Source organism: Temnothorax americanus, unplaced genomic scaffold (genome assembly GCF_048541705.1).
Source record: "Temnothorax americanus isolate GAGA-0224 unplaced genomic scaffold, ASM4854170v1 Scaffold16, whole genome shotgun sequence".
Classification (NCBI taxonomy): Eukaryota; Metazoa; Arthropoda; class Insecta; order Hymenoptera; family Formicidae; genus Temnothorax; species Temnothorax americanus.
The window spans coordinates 3,089,050-3,116,235 of NW_027509297.1; the positions used below are offsets into that span (position 1 = coordinate 3,089,050).

At 34.4% G+C, this 27,186-nt stretch overlaps 4 protein-coding genes across 32 annotated transcripts in view; 3 read left to right on the forward strand and 1 right to left on the reverse strand.

Moving 5' to 3' along the window:
• The window catches only part of LOC143895616 (CUGBP Elav-like family member 1-A), a 553,022-nt gene extending 541,497 nt beyond the window's left edge, over positions 1-11,525 (forward strand). For 16 of the 25 annotated variants that reach the window (XM_077402904.1, XM_077402903.1, XM_077402902.1 and 13 more), the window contains 4 exons: positions 261-383; positions 516-563; positions 1,577-1,807; positions 1,938-11,525. In XM_077402904.1, the coding sequence (XP_077259030.1) occupies positions 261-383; positions 516-563; positions 1,577-1,807; positions 1,938-2,065 (530 nt within the window). In that variant the 3' untranslated portion in view covers positions 2,066-11,525. The remainder of the gene's footprint in view (positions 1-260; positions 384-515; positions 564-1,576; positions 1,808-1,937) is intronic. The other 9 variants (XM_077402908.1, XM_077402898.1, XM_077402906.1 and 6 more) reach the window with 6 other exon arrangements.
• A 4,699-nt stretch (positions 11,526-16,224) lies between these two features.
• On the forward strand, positions 16,225-20,383 carry LOC143895482 (transforming growth factor beta regulator 1). 2 transcript variants are annotated; one of them, XR_013256335.1, is made up of 6 exons: positions 16,225-16,587; positions 16,697-16,928; positions 17,239-17,515; positions 17,604-17,823; positions 18,099-19,079; positions 19,145-20,383. XR_013256335.1 is itself a non-coding variant. In XM_077402596.1 (5 exons), exons 1-5 carry the CDS (start codon positions 16,468-16,470, stop codon positions 18,267-18,269), a joined length of 1,020 nt encoding a protein of 339 aa, XP_077258722.1. In that variant the 5' UTR covers positions 16,225-16,467; the 3' UTR covers positions 18,270-19,143. The 2 variants fall into 2 exon arrangements, 1 of the variants encoding a protein (XP_077258722.1); XM_077402596.1 differs by lacking the exon at positions 19,145-20,383 and having other exon boundaries at positions 18,099-19,143.
• Tank (EI24 domain-containing protein tank) lies at positions 19,148-21,554 on the reverse strand. Of its 2 annotated transcripts, none has more exons than XM_077402598.1 (7): positions 21,159-21,554; positions 20,739-20,908; positions 20,404-20,659; positions 19,950-20,293; positions 19,801-19,875; positions 19,627-19,713; positions 19,148-19,536 (listed from the first exon to the last, which is right to left on the reverse strand). In XM_077402598.1, the coding sequence occupies exons 1-7, from the start codon at positions 21,171-21,173 to the stop codon at positions 19,533-19,535; spliced, it is 951 nt and encodes a 316-aa protein (XP_077258724.1). In that variant the 5' UTR covers positions 21,174-21,554; the 3' UTR covers positions 19,148-19,532. The 2 variants fall into 2 exon arrangements, with proteins under 2 accessions (XP_077258724.1, XP_077258723.1); XM_077402597.1 differs by having other exon boundaries at positions 19,605-19,713.
• A 113-nt stretch (positions 21,555-21,667) lies between these two features.
• Positions 21,668-25,577, forward strand: Sgl (UDP-glucose 6-dehydrogenase sgl). 3 transcript variants are annotated; one of them, XM_077402594.1, is made up of 7 exons: positions 21,668-21,940; positions 22,010-22,056; positions 22,678-23,151; positions 23,642-23,839; positions 24,354-24,800; positions 25,160-25,315; positions 25,372-25,577. In XM_077402594.1, exons 3-7 carry the CDS (start codon positions 22,687-22,689, stop codon positions 25,546-25,548), a joined length of 1,443 nt encoding a protein of 480 aa, XP_077258720.1. In that variant the 5' UTR covers positions 21,668-21,940; positions 22,010-22,056; positions 22,678-22,686; the 3' UTR covers positions 25,549-25,577. The 3 variants fall into 3 exon arrangements, with proteins under 3 accessions (XP_077258720.1, XP_077258719.1, XP_077258721.1); XM_077402593.1 differs by lacking the exon at positions 22,010-22,056 and having other exon boundaries at positions 21,669-21,940; XM_077402595.1 differs by lacking the exons at positions 21,668-21,940; positions 22,010-22,056 and adding an exon at positions 22,082-22,228.
• The last annotated feature ends 1,609 nt before the right edge of the window (positions 25,578-27,186 follow it).

Here is a 27,186-nt window from a genome sequence, read left to right on the forward strand (position 1 = left end):
TTTTTTTAATACAGTTGTTCTTGCTTCTATTTTAAATAAATTTTCTCACATAAATTTCAAATAGCAATATTTGATAGAATTAATATGTTGCACAAATACGTTGCTTTTTGCCTCTAATAGTAATAACAAACATAGAGCGACTGACATTCTTGCAATGTCGCAGCACGTGAGGCATGCCTCAGAAATAATTAAAAGCTTGGGTATCGAGATTTATACTTGAGAGAATCCGTAAAAAAATAACTGTAATGTTCATCTTCAAGGGTCTACTGGGGGCAGTCTTAGTCCTGTAACATCTCTCACGCTCAATTCCTTGACGGGGACGCCGTTAAACGGGCTTCAGGACTCGCTGAGCAACGCCTATTCCAGCTTACAGCAGTATGCAGGTAATTATTTGGCTTGTCGAGCAACTTTCGATGTACACAGAAAATTGTTAAACGCAGTCACACTGCCTTTCTGCATCTTCGCGTAAACACGCAAAAGGTTACTTTCTAATAAGTAAACTGTGCGCATTAAAGCTCTCATTGGAAAGACGACGGTGACCGTGGAAAAGAAAGAGTTGCATAGTGAGTAATAATGAATAGATTGCCTGAATTTATATTTCTGTGGATCGTCCCACGTTTTAATGTCAAGCCCTTCATATGGTTGACTTTCGAATTAATGTATTTGCGCGCCACGGAATTGTCATATTCAATGTCAATATTCAAAACAATCTGATTGACGCTACGAAATGCTATTAATAAAATACTATTATTAAAATGTCAGAGATAATTATTATCTTCTTAAATAAAAATTGGCAGGTTTTCCTTGCGTTTGTTATTATATCTTTGCACATTTGATATTGCGTATTTAACGCCAGCTCAAGTTATATAATTTTATATCTTCCCTATGGAACATTACATAAAATCAATGCAAATATGAGAGATTTTAAAATTGGCCGATTAATTTGCGATTTAAGCAAATTAGCCGCTGGAAGTATCGGAATGTGGAAGTGAACCAAATGAATGCTTGAAAGAAAAACAACCGATAGGTTCGCATGTGCCTATTGGAATAGCTATGTATCCCAGCGCACAAGATATACTCGTGAAAATCGAACAAGTGGAAATAATATCTGTGTGGTAATAGTGTCACGGTTGCGAGTATAATTGGAGAGCTTAAAATTGCGTTCTTTTATAATTCTGTATATATTTTGTATATCATATAATAATTACTTATTTTTTATTTTATACATTGCGTAACGAGCTTATATGCTTATATTATTTAGAGTAGATAGAAGTGATTAAGATATATAGATTCAATAGTTAAACCTATTTGGTGTGTCTCTGTACGCTGGGACGTGCCAAGCCAATGCATAGAGTTGTATTGATGAACCGGAACTGTTCATTGCAAAGTGATATAAATCAAGTTTGAAAAATAATTGATCTACAATTAAGATCTAATTACGAAAATTATTTTTAAAAATACGTTGCCCTTGGCGAGACTTTCAACATAAGATTTACATCACTTGGAAGAATATATGACTGGGATTGTATCCTCGCGATAATCTAGCGCGAGTACCAACAACATACTCGGATTTCAGGGTTCCCCGCGTTCACGGCAGCTGCGGCTGCTGCGGCGGCGGCAGCGCAGAAGACGAAGTTCAGCAGCACGGACAAGCAGATCGAGGGTCCCGAAGGTTGCAATCTCTTTATCTACCACCTGCCGCAAGAATTCAGCGACACGGACCTCATCTCTACCTTTTTGCCCTTCGGCAACGTCATATCCGCCAAAGTTTTCATAGATAAACACACGCACATGAGTAAATGCTTTGGTAAGTCGAGTTCACGTTAACGAACGGGATAAGATGCAAGTATTTAAACATACAAATAAATGTTGTGCGTACGAGTGATAGGACGCAATACGGACGAAATGGTATTCTGCATTTTGCAATGTCATTTCAGGTTTTGTGTCGTATGACAATGCGTCGAGCGCGCAAGCGGCGATCCAAACGATGCACGGTTTCCAGATTGGCATGAAGCGACTGAAGGTCCAGTTGAAACGGTCCAAGGACGCCTCCAAGCCATACTAGCTGATGTCACACAACGTTCGTAGGTAGATACCAAGGACTTCTCGGACACCTTGGCCCGACGACGTCCTTAGTCGGGACGACGCTCGCGCATTTAATTAATTAACAACCGCGATGGTTGATGATTATTCCGCAGCGGAATCGCGTCTAGCGGATAGGTCTAGGTAGACATGCGAAAGTATTAGGTGGCAGTATTCCACGGTACTCTCTAGTCAAGCAGTATTTTCCACGAAGGTAGCGAGATTAACGGGCTATGATCGAGCGTTCTATCGGACGCCGAAGAGGAGACGTCGCCGCTCGACACCTTCGCCGTCCTATCGAAACGAGGCTGTGATAATCCAGAAGACTCTTGTCTCCGTCGGACTGACTTTTCTTCCGAGGTGCAGGAACGTAATTTATTCTTTTAACGTGTCGCTTGTGCGAACTGTCCCGCCGAATTGTCTTCTCTCTTCTACCTGCCGATCCGCCCATGTGTGAACACATTTAGTATATTTTTTTAATCCAACAATCTATCTATTCTGTTCACGTCCGTGCCACATCGCGATTACATATCGTGTTACGTCTGTTAACTTTTCCAGTGCCAGAGTTTAAATATAGAAATCCCGCTTTTTTTTCGACAATCCATTTCAGTAATTTTAACAGGAAACTGGATAGGATTAATGAATCAGTATTAACTCATTATTCTTTCGAACCACTTGATTTCGTAGCCTGTGATGATCGATTTTGGAGACTACGGCCGATGTTTCTAAAGCTCATTCAGATTTAGTGAATCCGACGAGATATAATTGATTAAGATTAATTATAATCGCGCGCGATTAATTCTTTTAGGAATTAAATGAACTGTTTTTTTATGTCGAGAGCACCCTTGCGAATCAAATTTTAAGAAACGTTGATACAAATGTTTAGTACTGTTTATATATTCTCGTCAAAAATAAGGGATTTTGCATGCAAGAGATATGCGAATACTTGATTACGCTTTCATAGAAGACAAAGAAATTTGCATGTAAAGGCTTCGTGATGTGATTGTGATATATCTATCCATTTCGAATCTCTTAATTCGACTTTTGCCGTCGCAAAAATTACAATCGGTATTCAGTTTTCAAACTAAATGGCTCTAGCCGCTTTCTAAAGACTTCTCTGTTTATACGAGACGTATAAAGACTCTTTAAGTTTAAATGTAACTCGATTTTCGGGTTGAAGCTCATGTCAGGTTAAAATTATACCCACAGGAAATGGGTTTTAGCGGTGCGCATTTAGCGTTAAACGTGCTCATTCATTTCTGCATTCGGTTTATCTAGCACGAAGAACGCACATAATCTAAACATATGGTGGGAATAGCCATGTTCATCGCTAAATGCGCAGCGGTATAATACGGGGTTTTTCAAATATTCACCCGTAACATCTGCCCGTACTTATCTCGCACGGTTTCGAAAATATGTTCGTATCTTCAAATCTCGGAGGTGCAAGCCTGGCGGCACGTTCCCGAATGATGCAATCAAACTACATCTCGTTGCAAAGGCTGTCAGTAAAGCTTTCTGTGCTAACTTACTGTTGCACAAAGTGAAATTACGTACGCGCGTGAAGTTCACTAACAACGTAGCTTTTCCCTTAGGAGGGTAAGACTAGTGACTTTGCTTTGAATTTTCACGCAGCGTTCGAGTCCGTACCTCGTAACCATTTGACGATTTGACTTTTCTCTCTGTTTTTTTCTTTCTGTATTTTTTTTGTAATTTATTCTTTCTATTTTTTAATTTCTCTATCTTGTTCTTTATACCAATAACCAGTAGTAGTTTGAGCTGGTATAATTCAGCCGGCAGATACGGAGCGATAAACGCAAAGATCTATCTCACTCATTGTAATTATGTCAGCAGCTGTATCGCGTGTATCTCCTTTATTGTTCGAGGCGCACAGAATTCGATACGTTTTTCACGTGATAATATCACTAAGTTTTCTATGGTTAATCACGCTACGACGCTTTATTAGTTAGTAATACTAACATTGCTATGTGATTTTTTTGGGGGGAGGGGGGAGGGATATGCAACCGATCGTCACAGGCGGTGAGTGAGCCAATTGTTTCCATTAATTAAGAAACTAATTTATGTTCGAGAAGAATGTTGCTTTTGGTTTAGTAATCGATAACGAACTGCTTTCGGCCATAAAACTGCTGTAGAAGATACCATATGTAACTGAACTGACTACTGCAGTTGTTATCTGTAATCCGAATCTGGAAACTATTGGCGAATTTCACCGATTGCGTTGCATTAGCAACGAGTTTTCACAGATGCGCTGTCGAACACTTTGTTTCTCTTTCCTTGTGACTGTCTGTCAAGCTGAATAAAGTGGACGCTCGTTGCTCGTGTTTAAAAAGCACGACTCGGCAAAGTACTCGCGTACACGCATGCACGGTGTCGTCTCCGTTTGAAGGCCCCGCAAACAATTTCGTTTGACTCTTCAATGTATCTCGATCATCCTTACTCCATATCTTTTGTGCGCTAATTCTCTCATCAGACACGTAGCTCTCGAGATATTGTTTTATCGAAACGGTATTATAACTCAATAAAGCAGTATCTCGAAGTCATTTTATTGACTCTTATTTTTTTTAATCATCAACGTAAGAAGTCGCGAAATTATATATTTTATCTTCTGATAATATATTTATTCTGTGAAGTTCTCTTCTTTAAGGAAAGGATTATAAGGCATGTTCGTTTTGCGACGGATAATAACGACCAAACAAATTAAAAATTTGTGTGATATATTTTTTGTTATACGTCGTTATCTGAAATGCGAGTCTGCAGAGGCAGTTGGGCGTGGTAGATTTTCGCGGGGCCTCGGAGGAGCCGTCACCGCGCGCGTTTGCTCGGGGACGAAACCTTTCATATCTGGTGTGTGGTGGTGACTAACATGTCCGTGTGTTTGTTTGTGTGCCAGCAGGTGGCCTGTGACGTTGTGACCGTGTACTCTCGATCGGAGTCGCCGTGCCATGTCAGTCTCAGTCAGTCAAATCGGTACCGGTCGTTTGCTCGACCGGTCGATCGATCAGTCACAATTCCCCGGTCAGTTTTTCGATCAGTCTATCTGTGTCTGTCGGTGCCTGTACAAAGAGCAATCCACGCCCACGCGCTCTCACTTCTGCCGTAAGATCCTTCGCCTTGTCGACCTCTTCTATATATCTGTTCATTTCATCCCCTCAACCTCTCGCGCGCCTATAGATGCCTGTCTACGAAGTCGCGACACATCGTTCATATCCTCGCGATCGCACCGAGAGGATTGCCTCGCCGATTCTCGAACGGTTACTCGTTCCCTCAATCGCACACCTGCGCATGTAGAACACCGGACGATCGAATCCACGCAGGAGAATTCACGATGCTGGGCGAGCGAAAAGTCGCGACCGAGAAAGTGCGCACGAAATGCGGAGGGACACGATGAAGAAGGCCGAGAAAGTGGGGACGGAAAGGAAGACGATCCACCGACCGACCGACCGACCTGGGTTCCTCAAGCGAAGCTAAACGTGGCTATGTTAATTGTCTGTCCAATCTCTCCTCCCCCGCCCTTGTGTATATACAAGATATATAAATATATTATGCATATATGTACATACGCATATATGTGTTACGTGTGTATGGTATGTGCGTGCGTATCGAGAGCCGCGACGAGGATTCTCGTGCATGGTTGACTTAAACTAGGCGACGCGACGGCTCCACGTCTCGCGATGAAAGAGAACAAAATGACGAAAGCGGGGAACGTGCGGCACGAGCTGTGCGCGAGAAATTTTTCTTATACATAACTATACATAATACATAGTTATATAAATACATGGTCATAAATCGAATTATCGACTGAGAACTATTTTTATCGGCTCTACTATCGGGATCGCTGTCAACGCCTCGCAGCGCCTGTTTATACATAGGTATACATATGCATATATAAGTGTGTATGTATCGCGGCAAATTGGGCGTGTAGCGTGTAGACGAGATATAAATGTATGTGTGTGTGTGAAGAAGCACGAGAGACGGAGGCTGGAAAGGGAAATGCGTACGGACGAACAATGATCGTGCGGGACCGATGCGCGTGCGATTTCTTAGGCTTAAAAATTGTGCAAATATATATATATATATATATATATATAATATGCCAAATACGAAACGGATGCAAGCAATTGAAACAAAACAAAAGGAAAACTGATAGACAGCAAAGAAATGAATATAAGAGACATTTTGTAGTAAATGACTTTGTGATAAGATTGTAACGTACAGGGGACCGTGGTTTCATACCGAAACTGGACCGGGTCGCTCAGGAATAGCACATCAGGCATCACACATTCGTGCATTCAATTCTATAACGCCGTCAAAGCGAATATAGACAAGTACGCGAGATGCGACAAATTTTTAATGAATTTTAATATCGGACGAGTTTCCCGACCGCACACTTGCATCGTCTTCTTCGTCGAATTCATAAATTGCACTTTATGCGATTTTAGGTCTTCACGAAAGTTACGTATCGGACGAATTATCTGGATCGATTCAACGAACTAAAAGTCTCTCGTCAAAGTGATATACTGTAAAATAAAAAAAAGAGTTGCTATAATAATTATAAACAATTTCGCAATCAGAAAGAGATTCGCTATCGAATAGGCTTACATCAATGCAAAATATTTTGGGATAACTCATTCTTAACAATGTGAAACAAATTCGATGAATTTGCTTCTTGGAAATAAACGGGAAAACATTTTGATTTTTAATAAGTTCTGTCGATTATGAATCGGTGTTTGTTGATTTTGGATAATTAAATTAATAAACAAATGTGATTCTACGTAGGACTTATCTTTGCATTATTTCTAAAATGATTGATGATCACAATTTTTATTATAACTTATCGAGAGAAAAATTAAACGTATCGATATTTACGTTGCAATTAGTGCAATTGACTTTGATTAAAATAGATTTATACATCTTGCTTTTTAAGTGCAGATAATATATGAATGAAATTTAGAGTGAAATATTTCCGAAAACACGTGATAAAAAGATTAGTATAGATATTTTCAGCTGGACGAACATCGTGAAAATTGGTTGCACGACGAAGCTGTGCGATGATTGTATTCGAACGAAACAAATCAAGATCGTACAAGGATAATATATACAGGGTTAGTGATTAAAAAGAAGTCATTTTAAGTACTCTAGTCTGGATGTAAAAATGCCTTCGTGGATGTTAATTTAACATGAAAATGTGAGACATTTTTTAATCGATCGCGTTTAATTAGATTACGTTGCATAATAAGAATTAACATTTTGTAGAATCTGAATTAATACAAAGTAGATTTTTTTCTCTCATATATGATTTATACTTTGAAATTATTATTTTCTGTTTATTTGGATCTTACTTTTCCGTTTTTATGAGTTAAACGCACGAGTATTAAAAATATTCTTATCTCAATACATTTTCTATTTTCCACGAGTCCAAAACCATTAAAAACCGCCTTTTCTCGAAATTTGTTCGCCACATTATCGAAGCGACAGAATCTTGCGCAACTATTCTTTCACTATTATCATGTCACCTTTCGTAATCGCACACACAGATCCACACTTCCAGTTTCGATAACATACATATCCTTCAATTTATTTCTTTTCTCGCATAGTCTTGTCTATATTAAGCAAAACAAGTTTGCGTGCACTCAATTATTGAATGGCAGGACTCAGAACCTATTTCTATTGTCTTTGTAAAAATATATGGATAAATATAAAAATATGGATATATATTGCCTTTTTATCTTTTTTTTTTTTTGGAATATTTTAAGTAGAATAGTCAATATCATTTCTGACTTGAAAATTGAATGAGAAGATAATTTATTTGTGTTATATAGATGGGCTTATGTAATAATAATTTTTTGATATATCTTTTAAAACAGAATAAATTCTGTCATTTCATATTGTTAATTATCATTTACGATTAAGTGTACGTAGCCTTGTTTTGTCACCAGCAACATTAACATGCACACGTGCGTCAGACCAAATAAACGGAGCTTCGGCGTCATTGCAAGATAAACTGTGTGCAAGCGGGCAATTTTATCTAACATTTGCGATTGTCTTTGAGCAGTAGAGAACGTCGTGCTCCGGATTACCAAAGATGTGTCTTTAGTTAATTGATGTACTTATATATACGCAACCCTAACGACTAATCCAAGTCAGTGTTAAAGGTCTACGCATGAATAAGGATTATTTATGTATAGAATATCTATATTATTGCTTCATATGTAATGTAAATACCGATAAATGACGAAGTTAGCAGTTGCTTATTCTTAAATTATGTGTACTTAAAAAACAGAACATACAATTATACGATAATATATTTTTATTGAGATATGTTCAAAAATATTATAAATATTTTTTCATCTTCTAAATCGATATAAGTATGAATTTTAAGCAAATTATTCGAGAATATAAAAAATTATCGATTATAAAAATTAAACATCAAAAGATGATATCAATAACAATCGGCAAAACTCAATTAAACCTTTTTTGGTATGCGCACAAATGGTTACCAGACATATAAGTAATAATGTCGAAATTATATGTAAAAAATTATAAGTTTTAGACAGGAATAATTTTGATATTCAACACACTTAAGCCATGCGTGGATGGTTAACACTGATCTACATCGATTAACTAACAATAGAAAACGAGCACGCATACACATTAGTCTTGTGCGTATATACAAATAGAGCCTAGTCACAAATATTGTTTAATGATTGAAAAATCGCTTCTATGTTCGTGTCATTTTCATCATTGTTTTTCAGCACGTGCGTTAACACTATTGTTAGTGCTACGTTTATTATGGCTATTATTATTGCTATGTTTATCTTTACTAGTTATATCTGTTATCCTAATTTGATTACTATTATTATAAGAGAAAATTCTTATTATTACTTAATATTATTATTCTACTACTATTATCATTATACGGTCATTATTATTTTATTATTAGGGTCCGTTCCGTTTCACGCATATGCGCGCATTTATCTATAGCATACGTAACGTTTACTATAGACAATGCGCGTATCATGCGTGAAACGGAACGGACCCTTAGTATCATATGTTTATATTATCAGTACTTGTGCCAATGATGGCGATACTACCATTGGCATTTATTATTACTATTATGACTATTACTTTTATATGTATTATTACTAGCACTTTGCGCGCGACAGAGATCGTGATTATCAATGGCTATTACACTGTTGCTAATATCGATCGCTCGCTCGCTAATTTAGTGTTGGCAATGGCAGACTATCAGTTTAAGTCAGAATCAGAATTATTTAAGTACTTTTATGTCCGTTTTTACAGGACGTTAATATATGAAGATTTAATTCATTCACTGTAAAAACGAATCGCGTATCATGTGCGATCATTACATGGTCAAATAAGGATCACTTGTTGAGACGGTTATTTCCAAATTAAGTATATGTTATAATAATACGGGATAATGTACTTACGACGAATGATTTATTTTTATGTTCGTTTTTATATTACTTACCCAAAGATTGGATACAAATTGGTTGACGAAAGCGAAGTGTGATGTTTGAAATGTCTTTTTTTCAGCGTTCGTCAAAATAGTTGCAAATGCTTGCAAAGTTAGCAACAGATCATACAAAATACGTTTTTTGTAATATAAGAGATATAAACACGGAGATTTGGTATCTCAAAGAAACGGAAATGAGTAGGTAGATATTTTTAGCATCATTATATAATTATTTCCTCCATTCTTATGTAACTAAGAGATATTTACTCTTATATTGTTTATCTTATAAACGTTATGAATAATACTTAACGAAGTCGAAGTAGAAGGCTTCAGTAGTGAATCACTAAATGGAAGGAACGGGCTAATTATGAGCCATTTTCTTGAACATGATTTATTGTTAATTCGAAATTAATAATGGATAATTAGCCCGTTCCTTCTACTTAATACTTAATTGGTTTCGCGCTGCATTAGTAATATAAGTTTTTTCTCTTTCTCTTTCGTACATGAACCGATCAATTTAGTGATCCTATTCGACCAACGTTTCAATGGTACGACCGTCTATCCGAATTATTATTATACGATTTTTACAATTGTAATCTAAATCTGTTGATAGAGTATGTTTTTGTTTTTAAATGTTTGAGCTATTACCTCGTAAGATTACTGTTATACTGTTGAGTATACCGTATTTGCGTCGTTAACAATCTGTCGTGCTTCTTTATTTTTGTTTTCTTACATGCTAAATCGAATTTTTGTTCTTTTCTTTTTAGTTTGTTCGTCCACTGCGTTTCTCTCCTCTGATAATGTATGTTTTTTTTTTATTGAAACATGGGAATGCGCTACTATCGGAGTTAACGAGATGATAAATCGTGTCCAGTCAAATGTACAAATCTATTCTTGATTTTAATATGTTGAGTGTCAGTTATTGTGTGTGAACACGTTGCTGAAGTCATATTTTAATCTTATAAGACAAAAGCAAAATAATAACAGAATTAATTAAATCTAGTAATTAGTTTAATTAAAATGTGAATAGCTAATTAAATTCTGGAATTTGATAACGACAGAATAATGATGTATGCCAATAAATGAGACATCGAAATTCGATCAGTATTTCAAATATTTGTGCTCAGCGCTCAACATGTTAAACGTTTTAAATATTGCAAATATGGTGCGGTATTCAGTACTTAAATAACTGTAAAGAGTACTTAGACACGCGAAGGGTAATTCATCAAAACATAAATTTTTAAGAGCAATATTTTTATGAATTTGTAACTCAAGTTTACTCTCAGATAATGGATGTATTTTATCAATATATTAAGGTATACATGAGAGGCAAATTTCTATTTTTTAATGGATATATTAACATCTATGTAACTTAAAAATCACGACGATCATCAAGATGCTCCGAAAAGTGCGATTAATCCCAATCTTATAATTAGATCGATTTAACCTTCGACGAAGAACAATCGTGAATGCGAATAGAGTACCGAGACTTATCGCTGTAATTACCATACATGCACGTTGGCAATTTTTCGCATACGCGGGTTTGTACGTGGCACGTTGTACGGACGCGCATATTTGTATTCGGGCATTAAATGTACGGTTCTTTTCTTTTATGTATACATCTCTGCATACGTACAGAGTATACGGATGTATATATACGACGTGAGTGTTGCGTATGTAATGGAATTTGCCTTCTGTCGCCGTGTGTAACGCCGTTACGCGTTTATTCTTAATCCTCCACTTTTCGTTTAATTCTTTTATTTCTCTATTTTTTTTTTTGTTTAACAGCAATTGTGCGACCTTAAACAGCTGGCGGCGAAACCGCGGAGATTGTCGGCGTGTATCATTAAATATACTTATATTTTCTTTTCTGTTTCGCTTAATCTACAATGCGATCAGCATGTGGCGTATGTTGAAAATAACAATATATATATTTATTTTGTTGTTTTAATTTTTTTCTTCGCTTTTTACTACCATCCCTATGATCCTGATCCCTTATTGATTGCCATATTTGACCACCGCTTTTAGCGGATAGCTGTAGAAAAATTGTGCAAAGTATTTGACCACCTTTTTCATGTTTTGGTTTACACTATATGGTTTCGATTTAACCCCTTAACGACGATGTCTTTTTCAAAGTACAGAAAACTAAATATGTTGATGAATGGATTAATTTGCTCGTGATAGAAAATAAGTTGCTAATAAATTTGTTTAAATCTAATTGTCAAGTGTGATATTATGGCGATAACAATGATTTATCGGTTGTAACATTTATATATAGCAAAATCTTACAGATCTGTAATGAATACTTGACTTAAGGGGTTAATTCATCGTAAATGAGTAAAATAGCTTTATATAGATACATATCTTTTGCATTGTACATAACTATATGTGTACTGCGTGCTCCAAAGATACTAACGATACAAATGTAGCAACTGATGAAAGATGTATACGAATAATTAAATTTTTTATGCAGCATAATTCGCATAATCTCTTAAGATTTTTTATTTTTTCACGTTTACGCGGAATTGTTTATTTTATAAATAAATTCTATTTTGAAAGACACATAAAAAAGTTATATAAATTGGAGCGAAATAATTAGTTTTAATCTTCTGTTGGCTCATGTGATTTCGAAGCAACATATAATCAATTTTTTAATTTGCTAATGTCAAGAGAATATCTTTAAATTATTTATTGTTTTTAAAAAAATACGAAAATCTCATAAATAAATTTAATATAATTCGACACCTATTACTAGACTGATAAAATAAATATTAATTTTTGAAAAAAAAAAAAAGATATTCGTTCAGACATACAATGCACAGCACTTCCAAAATAGATCTATACTATTTTAATATGCCATTCGCAGTGTGTATACTTTCCTAGCTTCTTTAAAACGTTTTATTCATTCAGCTGTTATTTATATCAAATCGATCTCTAAATATAAAATTTGCAACAAATGATTGCCCTTTCCTATAACATTACCAAAATATTTTCGTCTTATTGTATATGTATAATTATGTTGAAATTTCGTTTCTTTGTTATTGATATGTAAATATCAAAATTTTTAGATCGCGGAATGATTAATATAGATAAAAAGAAAACAGGAAGTAAGAATGTTTGAGTGACTGATTTAAACGACTGATTCAGATCTTGCTTCTGGAAACAAATCGCTTCAATTGTAATCTGTTATGATAAAATTTTAGAAATTTTCTCGATCAGAAAAAATGTAACCGGAAATATCACTTTTTTATCATAATCTTATCACTTTTACACGTTATATACGTTTTGTACGTAAATTGGCAAATTCATCAGTCATTTAATGCGGACAAACGAGAATAGTCGTAATACTTGCTTTCAGAAAACTATTTTCTTTTTGCGACTTTCAAATTATATATAAAAAATTATTATTTTCAATTTATTTTTAATTATATATATTAATTAAGTTAATATATGTATATGCCATGCACTGTTTATTAAGTTCCTATATTGCATTCATGTCGATGTTGAAAGCAGTATTACTTCAAGTTGGAATGCAATCTAAATGTAACACTAACACTCGTATATTGGGGACGTTAATTGCATCCGTAATTCGCTTTCAGTAAATTCGTGACTGGTTTAGGTGTCTAAGGAATTACACTTAAGTCGGCAAATAATCGCTCCTGCAATTAAAAATTTTTCGACTAACCAGAATTAAGAGTAACCATCTCTGAAATGTATGTCGCTCTCGATGTTTGATTTATACGATGCGGGTTCTTTCTCGACTGTAAGTGGACAAAACTCATGCAAATGACAAATGCACATATGTATATATACTGAATCTATCATAAATGCTAGTTGCTACTTCAGAAACGTATTCTACTCATCAAAATTAGCAAAAATGTTCATATAAAGATATGTCCAAAAATACGTCGTTTACAATCATGACTGGGTTGGAACTTAAGCTAATTATACAAAGTGTATTATTTTATTTTCAACAATATAAAACAGTAGAAAATAAAAGTGAAATAAAACAAATCTTAAACCAAAGCTAAAATAAACTACTCGTCTTCTTAGCGAGCTTCTCACTTTTCCCATTTCTGGGCATATAAACTTTTTTAATAATATTTATATGAACTTTTTTGCTCATTTCATTCATGTCGAGTAGAATATGCTCCTGAAACCACATTTATGGTACATGATATATATTCAAGATTTATCATAAATTAACTCGTTTTAACTTGGAGTTTACGTTTAACTTGAATGTATATATAAATTATTCATGCTAATTAATTAACTGTTAAATAATTGCTTTTTTCTTTCTGAAATTGGAAAAACTGATAAAATCCCAAAATAATATAAAAGTTACATAAACCTAAAATTATTAGATTTTATACAGATATAATGTTTCAAATATATAATATTGTCTAAGTTTCATAATTTTCTAATTAAAAAGATGATATTTATTGATATTTAAAACGGTTAAAAATTAACTTTCTTCGCATTCAATATAAACTGTGTATGTGTCATCTGCACTCTTTTACTTTTACGAATTCGTTCTTTATATCGTCGCTTACGTCTAGAATTAACTCTACACATTACTGTATAATTAGTGACTCGTAAAATCAGCTATGTAAACCCGATCGACTCGAAAGAAAACGCGAATCAACCAATTTATATGACTTCGACGAAAAATGAACCATCTTCATTTTTGAAACCGTCGTAACATTCGAAACGACTGATTAAAAAGTTTCTCGCGTTTTCTAGTTTACGTGCGGATTCGTGAACTAGATAAATTATTTTTACTTATGATAGAAGCTAATAAAACAAATTTAATTGTTGTTGCCATACCGGAGTAAATGTTAATTTTACTCGAGTTTATTGTACGAAATGTATTTATCACAAAAATTCGATTGTATCACCGAGTGTGCACGGTTTATTGGGCGGCACGGTTTTTTCGATGATTAACTTATTTATTGATAAAAATTCGCCTACGATGCAGAGCCTAATCGAGAAAGTTACATTGAGAATGTGAACGAGTAGTTTTGATCAGATAGAAATAAATCTGCGTGTGCGCACAGAGATTTTCTTTCTGTCTCGAGACAGTTATACTAACTGCGAGATTGATAAGATCGGAAAATGAATTTTTAGATTATTATAGCTTAATTTCGCTGACACGAAATCTGCCGTTGGACTATAAATAAGAGTAATATCGTTCGATGCGATTGAGAAAAGATTGATCGTTCGTGGGAAAAAAAAGCATTTATAGTTTTCAAGAAATATACATAATCAATTATGCAAAAATGTATAAAAGTCAAGTAGCTTGATACGATATTTTCCAAAATAAATTATGATAATTGGAGATGCTGTTCATCCTTATCTTCGAGTGACCGAAAAGATGCTTTTAATTTTTATTGCTAAAATAATATATAAACAAATATTATATTGTGAATATTTATACTCTAAACAAGACTCAAATTTTGTTAAATTCAGAATATGCGTCTCAGTAGATCGTCATCTTGAAAAATTGTGAGCTATAAAGTATATCTTTCTATAATGATACATTCTCTTCCTTTCTTTACAAGATTTCCACCGACGATCAAGAGTGTGAGCTATCGTCGCTATCGATATACATTTTTTACGAGAGAAATGAGTTAAGATATATAAAGTGGAAGCAAGATAAACCGCGAAGTGAAGATTGGGTGTGTCTTCGGTGTACTATATCACGGTGTCCTGCAGAGTTCGGTGTAATCCATTATGTAACGACGACGGTGACGATCGCGCACGATCGAGCAACTCGCGCATCCACCTAGTAATTAACACGACTTCTAGGATAGCGTAACATTTATCAGGCAAGCTACGAGTCACGGTGTTTAAGTGTGTGTACGTGTACGTGCGTATGTGTATACATATACACACATACACATACATATATATATATATATATATATATATATATATATTATATATATATACATAGCGAACTTATAGATTTTATATACCGCGAGTGTGAGAACGTGCGACAATGAGATGAGCGCGTGTAAATGAGTGTGAGCGCGCCACAGAATTTAGGTTCGGCAGGTTAATAAATCGTATTTTCGAAATAAACCTTGTTCTACAAATTTGTATACCCTCTCAGTCCTACCTTTCAATTCATCTCTACAAGAGTGCAATGGGAAATCTGCAAGAATTTTCAAAGAGAATTGCATTAGCATATATATTCAATAAAATATATTTACATTAGTGTTTCTTTTTCTCATCACACCACATTAACATATTTCAGTAATGTTTAAATTCTTTTACTTATGTAATTGGCAATTTCAATTTTCTTCTAAATAAGCTTTTTTCGTAAGTTTTAATTATTGTCTGAAGAAAGATAGTCATTTTCTAAAAATTCCTTTTAAACTTGACGGTTATATATATACGAAAAGCTATATATATATATATATCATAGTTTATTTGTATTTCTAAAGAAATATTTCCAGCAAATTATCTAAAATCTGTTCAATTCTAGGTTCTGTCAGTACCCGGGTACACACGGGTGACACGGGTATACTCCCTTCTCCTTCTAACTCGCTGAGATAGAAAGAGAAACTCGGGTGACGTTTCCGAACGCATGAGCGAGAGAGAGAGTCCGTACTAAATAGTAAATATATCCGACTTTATCGACAGAGACGACAGACATTGCTCTTAGGTTAGGTTAGTAGTTAGGAGCGAGTCCAACTATATTATTATAATTAACCGCGAGACGAGTAAAAGTGAAAGGTGAAAGTACAAATTAATTGTCAAATATTAATAGACAGATTTGGGCTATCTGTCGGGCCTTGGCCAAGACCCGGGCCCCGGGCCATACATATAAGGCGATACAGCACAGCTTCTTAATCTGCACAAGTACAATGTTTTATTAACAACGCAATATGGCCCAAGCGTACGATAATTACTACAACGATTATCATAAAAATGCCGAGCTGCAGCAAAATCTGAAGTACAAAAAGAAATACCGAAAACTTAAGAGGATCGTAAAGAATACCGTATTCGTGAGTTTTAACACACGGCATATTTTGACATTTTTATATATAGATGTCCTATTCTGTTCTATAAATATAACCGTGTCCATAATTGACTGCAATCTAAATTCTGATACAGGAAAACGCAGCATTATGCGATCAGGTTGCGCACATGCAAGAGAATTTGATGTTGGTTAAAGAGGAGAGGCTGTTTCTTCTGCGCAAGTTATGTCAACAACAGGGGGAGATGGAATCTAATTCGACAAGTCTAGCACGTTCGCAAACGAGTAATGCGAATTCGCCATCACTTAATCCAGAATGTACTACTCCAAAGAAAACAGTAAAAAAGCGAACCTCTACAGATGGATCAGGTATTTTTTTATAGTAAATTCAGTTGTAAAAATATCCTGGCCCGTACTCGGAACGCATTTTTATCGCTAAATGCATGCATTTAGAATATAGTTTGCGTTACATATACTATAGAATCTCCGAAATAAATGCGCGTATTTATCAATAAAAGTGCGTTCAGAATACGGGCCCCTATATTTCGAAAGTCTGATAGGCCAATGTCAAAGTTAGTACTATGAATTAACACTCTGTAATCTGTATAATAAGGAATACTTGTAACGCAGTGATTATATTCCTTTCTTATGTAAGAATTATGATTTCAACTTGTCTTAGAATCAAAAAACAAGACAAAAAGGTATAACAAAACGGCTAGAAGAGTGGTACAATTGATTCCATTGGATGTACACGGAAGACCAATATTTCCCATAGCCTTGGGGGATCTTACAATATATTCTCTTGGTGAAGTGGTATCGGATAGAATAGCGTATCACACGGAAGAGCTTATATTTCCAGTGGGTTATTGCAGCACGCGAGTGTACGCAAATTTAAGAGATCCAAGAACAAAGAGCCTATATACTTGCAAGATATTGGACGGTGGTCCAAAACCAAGGTATAAGAGATTACGGTAGCAATTAAAAGAGGGTTATTTCTAGAAGAAATTGGAATAAACATACGAACACACATAACTTTATTTATAGATTTGAAATAGTATCCGATAACGACTTGGATCAACCGTTAGTTGGATCTAGCCCTGATGAATGCCACTCAAAGTTACTGGCAGCAATTTCTCCAGTTCTTTGTACAATAGTGCCGAAGGGTGCAGATTTCTTTGGGATTTCTCATCCTACTGTACAAAATCTAATACAAAGTTCTCCAGGAACACGTAAATTGGCTATGTACAAACAACAACGTTTTGAAGTATGCATATAGCATTCTGAGATTATTATATTTATTCTTAATAGAGTTAAGAAAGAAGAAAATTATTAAAAACATCAATAATTGCTAATAGCCATGAAAAAATAAAAGTAATTAAATCTAGTAGATATTTTAACCAGAATACTCCAGAATTAAGCAATACATTCGTTTTTAATTTGATAAATTACTAACTTCAAATAATATATCTTGCGAAACTAAAAAATTTATTTAAAACGTCAAAAGATTTATTACTTTATTTAAAAATTATATTGTTATAGGTAAGCAAAAATCATGTAATTGATCGAGCTACAAGTCCGGTGACAGAAACGGAAACGGATCCAGGCCTAGGTTTTGCGGCTTTACACAGGCATTATGCATTGATGTCTTATACAGTGAAAGAAGAGCCTACGGATCAAGATCTATTAGCGCTTCAAGATCTCCTTGCATAATTGCATTATTTCTATTTTATATTGTTAAGGGTCGACAGGAGGACACGGTGGAGATCTCGCGGCAAGCCGTGAACTACGAATCGTAAAATTCGTATTACGGCCAAAATAATAAGAAGGGCGTACGGTACGGCATGGTTGATTTTACTTATGCCATGCCTAATCTTTAAATGGGTCTTTAGGTTTCTTATAACCACGTTTGGGTCGAGTGATTTATCTTCTTTTGCACGAAGATAAAATTAAATGTGCCGTAACGAAATTAGCCACATTCTTGCCGTGCATAACGTTCCTTGACAGGATTATTTAATTCTTTTATTTATATTGATTCTAAAATTTTGCCCTTTTTTTCAATAGCTTACGATAATAAATAAATGTTACAAGTGTTAAATGTTTAGTATAACGCTCTCTCCTCCGATTTTCTTGAAATTTTGTGAATTTATTTTTATGCATAAAATACATTCTGAGAAGGAAAATCGTCACTCATGTCTTTTTTTTTTTTATTTTTTCCCAAAGTTTTATGATATCGGTAAGTAGGAAAATGATAATTTATGGCTGTAAAATACTGCACATTTAATCGGAGGGAAAAGCATTATACTAAACATTTACCAATTATTTGTTTAATAATTTGTTTAATAGTAAATCCAGTTTTTCTTTTTCAAAGATTCATATTCCTCTTATTCCATTACATTTAGCATAAATTGGGGAAAAGTAGTGGATTAAGATATGAAAGAATCTTGCGTATACTGTAAGATTTCTTATACACGATAGTCGCCCCTTGAAAATGACGACATCTGCACTTCGGGGCGTCATCAGGTAAACGCGCGCGACTTCTCGAAGAGTCCCTTCGAACTTTTCACCTATTCGCTGATCGGTTCCAGGTGCTCGAAAAACGGGATACGCAGGCATACGGGGCACGGCAGGCACAGGCAGGCAGGTGAGAAGAGGGGGTAGGTAGGCAAGGGGAAATTGTTGCACGGGGGCGACGAGAAGGGGCGGCCAGTGTTGTCGAGCCGGGGGATCTGCGCGCCGGTATCCGCCTGCATCTGGGAGACTGTTATGCATTTATCCATGTTTCGCGACTATCACATGCTTCTTGTCGGCTCGGGCAAGAACGGGCTCGTTGTCCGTTCCACGGGGAGAAAACCCGGGGCACACACAGCCCCCATTTTCGCGGTGCGGCGGTTTCCTCGCACATCGCTTTCTCCCGCGCGCAAACCTTCTTTTCTTCGCCACGCGGATGGGTGGCGGTATGTTTGAGAGAAACTCTTACCTGTAAACAAAAGTAGGTGATTAGAGAGCATTAAAGTGTTGCAAATTAGGCATAAATTAGACATTTACTCTTCTTTTTCATTTTTACTACCATCGCTTATTGGCCCGTCCAATGGTTTTATTGAACAATGTATTTGCAATTGCAATTACTGGCGAAAATAATTTTAGCTGGAAATCACTGAAACAATTATTTAAATCATGTTAAATATCATAAATAGTACAAAAAAATATATTATTAATTATTTTTAACGTAAAAGAGACATACCATACTCCAGTTACAGGTTCTGCTTCGTTTCCACTTACAATGAACAGTGGAAATAAAATAGAAAAAACACAGCCACTGAAAAATAAAATATTGTTTTAATAAAATATTGTATCTTGAGACTTTTTAAAAGTAACAATATTATTTCATACCTTATAAAGTAAGAGTTGGGCAGTTGGGTAAGTACCGCTAATGGCATGCCAAAGCCTAAAAAGTATGGCCAATTGCCTTCAATAAAAGTCAATCGTCTATGTAACTCCCAACCCATGTTGAACCACTTGTATTCAAAGGCATAGAGAGCGTATAAAAGACACATGTGGACAAGAGCAAGAATGTCCCCCAATGGCGGTAGTGGGACTTTAGACGTCAACATTCCTTGTCCCAAGAACAATGCTTGAACCAATACGCTGAAAAGCGTGTCAGCTATTAATTTACTTACGCTTGATAGAAGCATCGGTCTTCCTTGTCTATATCTGTAAGCGCTGTCCGCTATGTCCTATATTTGTATACATAAATATACTGTATTTATACTATGTTATATAAGCTCTAATATTCATTACCGTACCATTAAATAATTTTTTTTACATTTCTTACAAAAATTATTACCTGAAACCACAAACTGTTGACTATTCTGCTGAGTAAGAACAGTGGTAGCACCCATATTGTCCCAAATGTAAGGGATAGAAATGGCTGGATCCATGACCATACGGTGAGGCCCATGCCAGGAGAATGGCCAAATATAATAGTCAGTAAGTACTTAACAAATGGCAAGAGTCCAAAATCAAATATCAGTATACTAGCCCAAAACACTCCGCCATTCAATGCGCAGCATTGTATGGTTCTCATCAACACCATAGATTCCCTAAAATTGAGAGAGTAAACTCATAAATTTTTTACTATAAAATTCTCTTGTATCTATTTGTTGTAAACAATAAGGATACCGTTGCTTATGCTTGGCGGGACTCGGCAAAACTAAATCTCTTTTTCTCAACTCTGCTCGGCTAGGAGATCTGCCAACTAATTTCTCGTTAATTTGCTTGTCCATGTAGAAAAGAACGACGGTACCCTTCAAGCTGTCTATAAATCCTCGACATATTGCATAAATTATTCCCTGAAAATTAAAAAAAAATTGATTCAATGTGCGTTATTCAACTAATAAGAATAAGAGTTGAGAAATACTTCTATTATTTTAAATATACATCTGCAAGTTCCACAATTATTATATATTTTGAATTAGCCTTTAATAATGATTTTATTAAACATTATAGATATATCGTATATCGTATCATCAAGAGATACTGTGCAATAAAGATTACGGTAGCTGAGGATGTGCATGGTTCACGAGGTTAAAGTCTACTTACTGTCACGCTATCCATTATAATGTGCTTATGCCTGGCTGGATGTGGGGCTCAATCTATGCTCGGAGAACAGCTAACGGTACACCGGACGGTCATTTTACGTACGACGGGAAAGAATAGCGATTTGATAACGACACTCGTTCAATTGTGTTAAACGTGTTTTCTCGAACCGCTGCTAGCTGCAGGCTATGGCTATACTACTGTTAGCGCGCCGGGCACCATTGGCACCAATCGTCAGACGTCAAATGAACGACGTCGACACTTTGTATTGTCCAGCAATGATAGTAAGTAAGTAAGTTCCGTTGTTCGGAGCCCCATGCCCCATCCCCCTCTATGCAAAAACACCGATTGACCGATTTCCGGGGACGAGTCAATTGAAAAACAAACAACAAACGTGCGAAAGTATCAGCTGATCGGAGGTTGAAAAGATTTCAGAAAGAATTACAGCGTTGCCAATTATTTACGCACGCGCTTGTGTCGCTTGTGACGCTCTAACATGGCAACGTGGCCACAATGGCGCGGCCTGGTTGCACCCTCGACACCTCGTAGCATCGCGAAATGACGGACGCGTAGCGTCCAAAGAGTTCAGAGTGGCAGAAGTCTGTGCAACGCGACTCAACATCGCCGCACTGCAGTTTTCTCTCGCGAACGAAATTGTTTTTTTATCGTGAAAGCTGCGTTACGATTGTGCTAGACCGTAACTCGCCGCACTCAGCATTCCGTCCATCTACATGTCGTATTTCTGCTGATCACCAGAGAATTATCCATTGTTTCAGTTACAACAGGTAACAAACAAAAAGATATTATACATTCGATTCTCTTTGGAACATCTCTTTAATTGGAGCATATTGCAGCGCCCAATCGTGCTCCGAAACAAAGGCCTAGGAACAGAAGCTTATCGGTTCATTTTTCAATGTTTACCTAAGATATCTAAATAATATAGTTTTTAATTATTCTAATAATTAAAAACAATTTTGGTGTATCACAATAAATTACACGTAATATTATGGATAAGAATGTAGACGGAAGGGTCTCGATATACTGTCAAATAATGATAGAGCGAGCGGAAGAAAGCAAGTAGATAATATATTTGGTCTTCCGTTGTCATGACACATATTGAAAAAGCCCGCAGATATATTTTTATCAGCTTCCGAGCATTTGCAAACAAAAATCTGACATAAAACTATAACATAATGTATTGTACAGTTTTGTTTATTTGATTCTAATTTTGAACAATATATAATTATATCAAGAGAAAGTAATATATATTTCTGTTTATATAATAGATTTAACAGTAATAGTAATTATGAAATAAAGAAAAAGAGTAAAATTTAAGCTATTGAATTTCCCTTTGCTCCAATGTTTTATTTTCAATTAAGTAAGAGTTACAAGAAATATTCTTCTATTTAATATAAAATATGATCAAATATTTATTCTAAATATTTTATTGCCGTGATTTTTCTAGGTACAAGTTCAAATGTAACTAATTGTAAACGTAACGTTTTGTCAAATAATATTGCAGTCGATCAAAATGACAAGAATCCGAAGAGTCTGCTGTATCGGAGCCGGTTACGTAGGTGGCCCTACGTGCAGCGTTATTGCATTGAAATGTCCGGAAATTCAAGTGACTGTCGTTGATAAGAGCAAGGAGAGAATAGCACAGTGGAATTCACAAAAGTTGCCGATATACGAACCGGGCTTGGACGAAGTGGTACGAAAATGTCGTGGAAAAAATTTGTTTTTCTCCACCGATATTGAGACAGCGATCAAGGAGGCCGATCTGATATTTATTTCGGTGAACACGCCGACGAAGACCTTCGGCAACGGCAAGGGAAGAGCAGCGGACTTGAAATACGTGGAAAGCGCTGCCAGAATGATCGCGGAAGTTGCAACTGGAGATAAGATTGTGGTAGAAAAAAGTACCGTACCGGTAAGAGCGGCCGAGAGTATCATGAACATCCTTCGTGCTAATCACAAGCCAGGTGTCTCCTATCAGGTAAGATAACTATTTTTCACAATAATTTAAACGAAAGAGTACGACAGTTTTTCTAATGGTTATCTTCTGTAGAATCTATTTAATACAATTAATACATTATTTAATACATTTAATTTTTAAGATGTAGTATCTCTTTCTGTATATTTACTTCTAATATGCATTTAAGTATATCAACATTATAACATAATGTTGCGTAAAAATTGTAAAAGGTTGAATCGCATTTTCGGAATTAATTCACTCGATAAAACACACGGCATGCAAGATTTTACTGCGTTTTTGCTGTGCCTGTAGTTGATTGATTGTCGAACCGCTAATAGTAAGCTTCAATTAATCGTCGTTTATTCAAGATAACGCTCTTGCTTTACACCGTATTATTCATGACCTTTTCGTCGCTCAGATGGTTACTATTATTGCGCGTTATTTATCTATTTGCATATCCACTGAGATTATTTATTTCCTTGATATTTACTGGAATATTAATTTTTTTCAGATTCTTTCAAATCCGGAATTTCTGGCCGAAGGAACCGCTATAGAAGATCTGGTCAACGCAGATCGAGTGTTGATTGGCGGAGAGTCTTCGCCAGAAGGACAGGCAGCTATCGAAGAACTTTGTAAAGTTTACGAACATTGGATTCCAAGAGAAAATATTTTAACAACTAATACATGGAGCTCAGAACTGTCGAAACTAGTAAGTAATCATACATTTCATATTCTGGTCGTAATAGCAGTGTCGCTATATGTAAATAAGCTGTGTAAATCTCATTGATTGTCTTGCAACATACTGTTCACAAGTGTAGATAAATTACGCAATAAATAACTTAAATTCAATGTAAAGGAAATTGCGATGTTTAATTAAATTTTTTTTATTGAAACAATATTTTTACTGACTTATGTAATTAATTAAATGTTATACATATTTGAATTACTTAAAAATAAAATATAACTCATCAAAAAAAAAATTAGTTAATTAGTTTTAATTATCAATTTAAAACACGTTTACACATATATCGCTGTTATAGTTCCTTGCTTTATAAAAGTATATAATTTAATATTGTTATAATATTATTCATAAAATCTTTTAAGTAAGTGTATTTCCGCAAATAAGACAGAGACATGTAACTTTTTAATCAAATTAAATTTAAATACTTTCAAGGAATAAACTGATAAATTGCAATATTCATTTATATTCACTCTGATTTTAGGCTGCAAACGCTTTCCTCGCTCAGCGCATCTCCAGTGTAAATTCGTTATCAGCAGTGTGCGAAGCTACGGGTGCCGACGTATCCGAAGTCGCACGAGCAATCGGGCTTGATTCTCGAATCGGTTCAAAATTTCTTCACGCGTCGGTCGGTTTTGGAGGTTCCTGCTTCCAAAAAGACATTCTAAATTTAGTATATATTTGCGAATGCTTAAATCTGCCCGAAGTGGCGGCATATTGGCAACAGGTGATTGATATGAACGAATATCAGAAGTCAAGATTTTCTGCGAAAGTTATAGAATCTCTCTTTAACACTGTGACGGACAAGAGGATCGCCATGCTGGGTTTCGCCTTCAAGAAAAATACAGGAGATACGCGTGAATCACCAGCAATTCACGTCGCCAAGACGTTGTTGGACGAAGGCGCTGTTCTTCACATTTATGATCCCAAGGTCAGCTCTTTCTCTTTTCTATGTACAATGTATTTCAGATGTATCGAACTTGTTCTTAACAATAGATTCTTTAAATTTGATTACAATCTATCACGAGTGGCATTTGATGTTTTTTTTTATCGATTCCTCTTTAAATTAAACTTCTAAGATCTTAGAAATTTTCAATTTAAGTTAAAAATCTAGATTATTTCTTTTAAATATTTTGGTATGTAATATTATATCCTGTATTTTCCATATTTTTGTTCTCAGTTTAGATAATAATATTTACATTAGATAAAAATTGAAAAAATACATTTTACTAATCAGTAATGGTCAATAAGTGTATTATGCTTGTTACACGACGCCTTTTTAACTCACAGGTTGAAGAAACTCAAATCATTCAAGACTTGACTCATCCAAACATAACGAGCAATCCTGAAAATATAAAAAGTCGAATCAGTATTTATAAAGATGCTTATAGCGCAACGAAGAATACACACGCGATAGTTTTATGTACAGAATGGGACGAATTTATCGTAAGTAAGAAAAGATTTTATATAATTTTATATAGTAAATTTTATATAATTTTTAGGAACTGGATTACACTCAGATTTATGCAGATATGATGAAACCAGCGTATATTTTCGACGGAAGGAAGATTTTGAATCACGATCGGTTACAAAGGATCGGTTTTGTTGTTCAAACTATCGGTAAAAAACTCACGAGATCCGCAATTTCGAGAGCGTGGGGTAGTCAGACGCAAGTTTAAAAAAAAACGGACCAAACTATAAGCAATACCTCCAATTTAAGAAAAAACATCAACAATTATTGCAATTTTTGTTGAGTTAATCCAATCATATTGATGCATTTGTAAAACGTAGAAATTAAATTTTACTATTTTAACTTTTTTTTTTTAATTTTAATTTTAATTTTAATTTGATTCAGATCACATGCGATGTACGTGGTATCGCCTAAAGAGAAATATTATGAAATCTTTTGAGTTCTCGTATCGTATTATCTATTTAGATATCAATTTCAACAAAACTAAATCAAATGCATTAAATAAAGAGTACGTATGCAATGTCAAATCGCAGTAAAATACTGATAAATTTGAAGTGCTATGAATTTACATACATTTTATTTGTTTCTTTTTATTACAATTATTTTAACAATTTTAATGGCATTTTATATTAGTATTATTATAGTAGTATTACATATTATTAAATATATTACAATAATTAGCAAAAGTTACTGTTTTTATAAAGTTCCAATGTTGTTTTAATCATACATTCAAACTTATACATATACCTATGTAAATTACATCTAACTGCGTAATGCGTATATTGTGCATAGTTCATAAGTATACATTTATTATAAAAGTTTATAAATAAATGTTTACAGAAAAATTGTTTCATAATTAATGTAACGTAATAATAAAATTTAAAGTAACTAATAATAAAATTTAAAGAAGCATCTTCTGTCTAAAATCTAAAATCTATTTACTCTGATACGTTGTAAAAGTTGAAAACAGAACAAATGATATATGACTTTCGTAGATTTATAAAACGCTGTCTTGATAATTAAAATAATAAAGAATTTCAATTAATTAAAAATCTAGATAATAAAGAAATTAATATTTTATAATATTTATATTTACACTTTGTATAAAAATATAAAAAAATGTATATTTCATTTCTCATCAATATACCTGCATTAAAATAATTAAAAAATTAAAGATTAGTTAAGGGAAATATATTAGTTATATAGCACATTTATAGAAAATATTAAACAATCTGATTATCACGTTTGAGCTTATGAATTTTTTTATTACAGTTTGTAAAGAATTACAAGGTGCAAAATATTATCTTCTATATCAGAATTAATAAAACGAATTACTTTTAAATTTTATTATTAACTTATAAATAATTGAAATTAAATAACTTCAATATGATTCATACTTTATAATATATTTTGCAGATGTAAATTCTTGCAATTATTTTATTATAATATTTAATTACTTATTTAAAAATATACCGTGTTAATAGCAGGGTTTAACGAAAAATTGACACATAACTGCCAACGTAAGGTAAAATAATTTGGCGTACTTAGTTCATTTTTGCATTGTAAGAGAATATTATTAAAAAATAATTTTTTTGGATAAAATTGAATATTTTCAGTTTCTAAGTATTTCTTACATTGTTTAGATAAAACATAAATTGCAAAAACTCTGTAAAGAGCAAGTTTTTCTTTTCATTCTTCCTTAAAAATTGCAGTAAGATGTAATTTTTTATTTAACATACTAAATTACATACCGAAACTTAATATGTTCTGTTTTCAACTTTTACAACGTATCAGAGTAAATAGATTTTAGATTTTAGACAGAAGATGCTTCTTTAAATTTTATTAT

Coding starts and splice junctions, on each gene's coding strand:
- LOC143895482 (XM_077402596.1), top strand. CDS start 16,468: ATGGCCCAAGCGTACGATAATTACTACAACGATTATCATAAAAATGCC. Junction 16,588..16,696: donor TCGTAAAGAATACCGTATTC/GTGAGTTTTAAC, acceptor ATTCTGATACAG/GAAAACGCAGCATTATGCGA. Junction 17,824..18,098: donor ACAAACAACAACGTTTTGAA/GTATGCATATAG, acceptor ATATTGTTATAG/GTAAGCAAAAATCATGTAAT.
- Sgl (XM_077402594.1), top strand. CDS start 22,687: ATGACAAGAATCCGAAGAGTCTGCTGTATCGGAGCCGGTTACGTAGGT. Junction 23,152..23,641: donor AGCCAGGTGTCTCCTATCAG/GTAAGATAACTA, acceptor AATTTTTTTCAG/ATTCTTTCAAATCCGGAATT. Junction 24,801..25,159: donor TTCACATTTATGATCCCAAG/GTCAGCTCTTTC, acceptor TTTAACTCACAG/GTTGAAGAAACTCAAATCAT.
- Tank (XM_077402598.1), bottom strand. Junction 20,660..20,738: donor CCCGCCAAGCATAAGCAACG/GTATCCTTATTG, acceptor TCTCAATTTTAG/GGAATCTATGGTGTTGATGA. Junction 20,294..20,403: donor TCAACAGTTTGTGGTTTCAG/GTAATAATTTTT, acceptor ATACAAATATAG/GACATAGCGGACAGCGCTTA.